Raw genomic sequence first — 3,793 nt, forward strand, 5'->3', positions numbered from 1 at the left:
AAATTAGTGTCTTTGCTGACATTGAAAAATTGATAAAAAGTGAAGTATCACAGCGTGTACGATTGATTGATTCGATCGTCGAATCAAAAGCCTCAGGGCGCTCACCTCAGCTGGTTGAAGAAGGACTGCTGGGAAATTACCATAGATATTTCAATAGAAAACGCTGAACTTTTTACCGCTTATTGAAATATCTATGGTATTTTCCACCGAGGCGCGCACGCCTTATTGACTTTCCGCATCAATAAAACTGGCTTTTGAGGTGATTCAATTTCAAATATACTCCAGCACAACCTTTGATAAGGAAGCCTTCTTATACCGATGAGCAAATTACAGTAGTTTCTTTTTCACAATAAATTTCAAATTTTGTTCATCCATGGCGTCGGCTAGAAAAATCAGAAAAGTAGACAAGGAGAATCGCAGGTTTAACGAAGCATGGACAAATTTGTATTTCTTTGTGGAATCAAATGCAAAATGTCTTTGTCTGATCTGTGGTGAAACAGTCGCAGTTCTAAAAGCTGAAAATGTGAAACGGCATTACACATTAAAGCACGCTTCGACCCATAATCGTTATGAAGGAGATCAACGCAAGGAGAAAGCACTTTTACTTCAAAAGAATTTAGTCTCACAACAGAACATTTTTCGGAAAGTAGATGATGAATCGAAAAAGTACGCCAAAGTGAGTTTCGTCATTGCTGAAAAGATTGCACGCAACATGAAACCTTTTTCGGAAGGAGATTTTGTCAAAGAATGTATCACCTCGGCGATTGAAATTCTGTGCCCAGAGAAAGAGAAAGCTATAAAATGTGTTAGCTTGTCGCGTAATACAATAACCCGAAGGATTGAAGAACTGGCCAAAAATACGAAAATGCAGTTGAACGAACTTTGTAAAAACTTCGAAACTTACAGCATTGCCATCGACGAATCTACTGACATTACTGATACACCACAACTGGCGATTTTCGTGAGAGGTGTTGATTCAACTTTTAATATCACTGAAGAATTACTTGCTCTATGCCCCATGAAAGGAAATTGCACGGGTGCTGCTGTTTTCAAAGAAATCGACACTGCACTCGAAAAGGCGGGACTGACTTATGATCGTCTGGTGGGAATTGCTACCGATGGTGCACCGGCCATGATCGGCAAGGAGCAAGGCTTGCGTGGTTTCATCCAAAGAAAACTGGAATCCCTGAATGTGAGTAAAGACCAAATATTGTGGTACCATTGCATTATACATCAGGAATCACTTTGCTCCAAAATCTTTAAGTTTGATCACGTCATGGATAATGTCGTGAAAGCTGTCAACTTCATTAGGAGTCGTGCATTGAATCATCGACAGTTTCGAAATTTTCTCGATGAGATAAACGCCGAATTTTCTGGCATTCCTTACTTTACCGAGATCAGGTGGCTCAGCCGTGGACGTACTTTGAAACGCTTTTACGATATTCGAGAACATGTGGCAGCATTTCTTGAAGCAAAAGGAAATTTATGCATCAATTTTGATGACGACAAATGGATGAATGATTTTTCTTTTCTGGTGGACATTACAGACAAACTGAATGAGTTGAATGTGCGGTTACAAGGAAAAGAAAAACTCATCCATAATTTGTTTGGGGAGGTGACAGCTTTCCAAAAGAAACTGGATTTGTGGATTGCTCAAATTGCTGACAGCAATTATGCCCACTTTCCTTGCCTTCAGAAACAGTCGCACATTTCAACCATGAACCGGGAATTCTTTGTGAGTGAGTTAAAACGGATGCAGGAAGAATTTGCCAGGAGATTTAAGGATTTCCGTGCTTGTGAAGACCAGCTGAAATTTTTTTCAATGCCTTTTGACGTGGATCCTGCTGATGCCCCCGTTGAGCTTCAAATGGAATTGAATGAATTACAAAGTGATTTTGATGTCAAGAGTCAATTTTTAAATAGGAATCTGATGGACTTCTACAAATACGGTCTGCCTCACACTCAATTTCCAAATCTTACATGCTACGCAAAACGCTTTCTCGTTTTGTTCGGTTCGACATGGATGTGTGAATATCTCTTCAGTCGCATGCAATTAATAAAATCGAACAAAAGAAATTCTTTGAGTGACGCTCACCTCGAAGATGAACTCCGACTGGCCTTAACAAATATTCCGGCAGACATCGAAAAGCTTCTTGATGACTCGAAACAATTTCAAGTTTCTCACTGATATTTTCGTTCATTACCGGTTTACATCTAAAATGAAATTGTTTTATTATTGAAATACAAAGCCATTTGAACAATGTTTTTTTTAATCTTGATAAATTGTTGAATTTATTTTATAGAATTTAAGGCACTAAATCAAAATTTCTAATGATCATTTCGTATTCATGTAATATCTGGAGACTATAATCTTTTGATAGCAATAAAAGTAATAGAAATACATGTAGTATCATATGTAGGACCCCCTATGTTTAAATTGAGTTATGAATTATAATTGTATAAAGGGTAATTTCTATAAATAAAAAATACAATCAATATTTACAGTTCTGAATACTTTTCCAAACCATTTCAAATAGTTCTATTAAAGAATGTAAGACTAGAAATGTGAGTCCGGCCCACTGGCGTCATTTTTTTTTAAATCCGGCCCATGTTCGGAAAAGGTTGGGCAGCACTGTTATAGAACAATGTTATGCAAAAAGAGTTTCTTCTTTTAATACACAATTTATTTTACTATTTTTGGTTTTGTGTCTCATAGTCTCATTTGCTCTAAACGGCCGTGACCTGTGTAAATAAAGTTAACAACTATCTTTTTATATTCTATAACTGGTGTGAATTTTCTATCTTAAATATTACATCTTTTTCAGCTGTTTTGGCTCAGAATATGCGGCTATCAACATATTCAACAGCCTGACTCTGGGATCAGTTGTCGGGATTTCCTGTTACATGTATGGTAGGAGACATATTCGGCACGCCGGAGCCTTCCAGAAAATTTTCTACCCGCTATTCGGTTCTCTTTTCTTCAACCTAGCATCACATTTTAGCTGGGCTTTTGTTAAGGTATCTGCTTAACCTCCGTATTAATATTCCGGAGATTTGTTCTAGACTATGGAACCAGGCAAACCATTTTTGTATATCATTAATTAATTTACTTAGAATGTAGGGCTTGATTCACTAAATACCAGCGGCACTATAACATACTTTTTAATAGCTAAAAACTCTTTTGTTGCCATTTGGGTATACGATGACACATCACTGCTCTACCTCCTCCTTACTCGAATAATTCGGTGATCAACCAGCAAAGTCGAGCAGAAAATGCATCTGAAATTGAACAAATTTCTAGTGCTTTAATTAGCCATGTCTAGCCGGTGAATGCTGAGTTTGAATGACAAACGCTGATTCGAACGCAGTCTTTGATCCTTGTCCACGGTTTAGTAAGCGGCTCAGACCTTTAGCGGAGTAGCCCAAAGTGTAAACAGTTTAAATAGTTTTGTCATTTTTTCTGTTTTTGTATTGCTTTATTGTTGTTTAGATATAAGTTTTTAATGTTTATGTACTTTTGTTTGTGGTGACAACGGAATACAATACCATTGTTTTTTATAGGATAATGGGTTTCCAATTTTAACTAAACTTGTTCTGGGCCCCATACTCTAACGAATTATAGTTACGCATTGACATTTAGCTGTATTTATGGCCTAGTACATACCCTATTTCAGTACATCCGTGATAATCCATTAGTGATCGTCTGTAATAATATTGTTCACACTATTACTAACCCATCCGCATTTACATCAGCGAATAGCCTGCGGTATAGAAATCTCATTATGCAATGCGG

General features: G+C 37.2%; 1 protein-coding gene across 1 annotated transcript; it reads left to right on the forward strand.

Moving 5' to 3' along the window:
* Positions 1 to 373: 373 nt before the first annotated feature.
* LOC137394303 (general transcription factor II-I repeat domain-containing protein 2-like) lies at positions 374 to 2,188 on the forward strand. Its single transcript, XM_068081021.1, has one exon. The coding sequence runs from the start codon at positions 374 to 376 to the stop codon at positions 2,186 to 2,188; it is 1,815 nt and encodes a 604-aa protein (XP_067937122.1).
* The last annotated feature ends 1,605 nt before the right edge of the window (positions 2,189 to 3,793 follow it).

The sequence above is a fragment of the Watersipora subatra genome, chromosome 4 (genome assembly GCF_963576615.1).
Source record: "Watersipora subatra chromosome 4, tzWatSuba1.1, whole genome shotgun sequence".
Lineage (NCBI taxonomy): Eukaryota > Metazoa > Bryozoa > Gymnolaemata > Cheilostomatida > Watersiporidae > Watersipora > Watersipora subatra.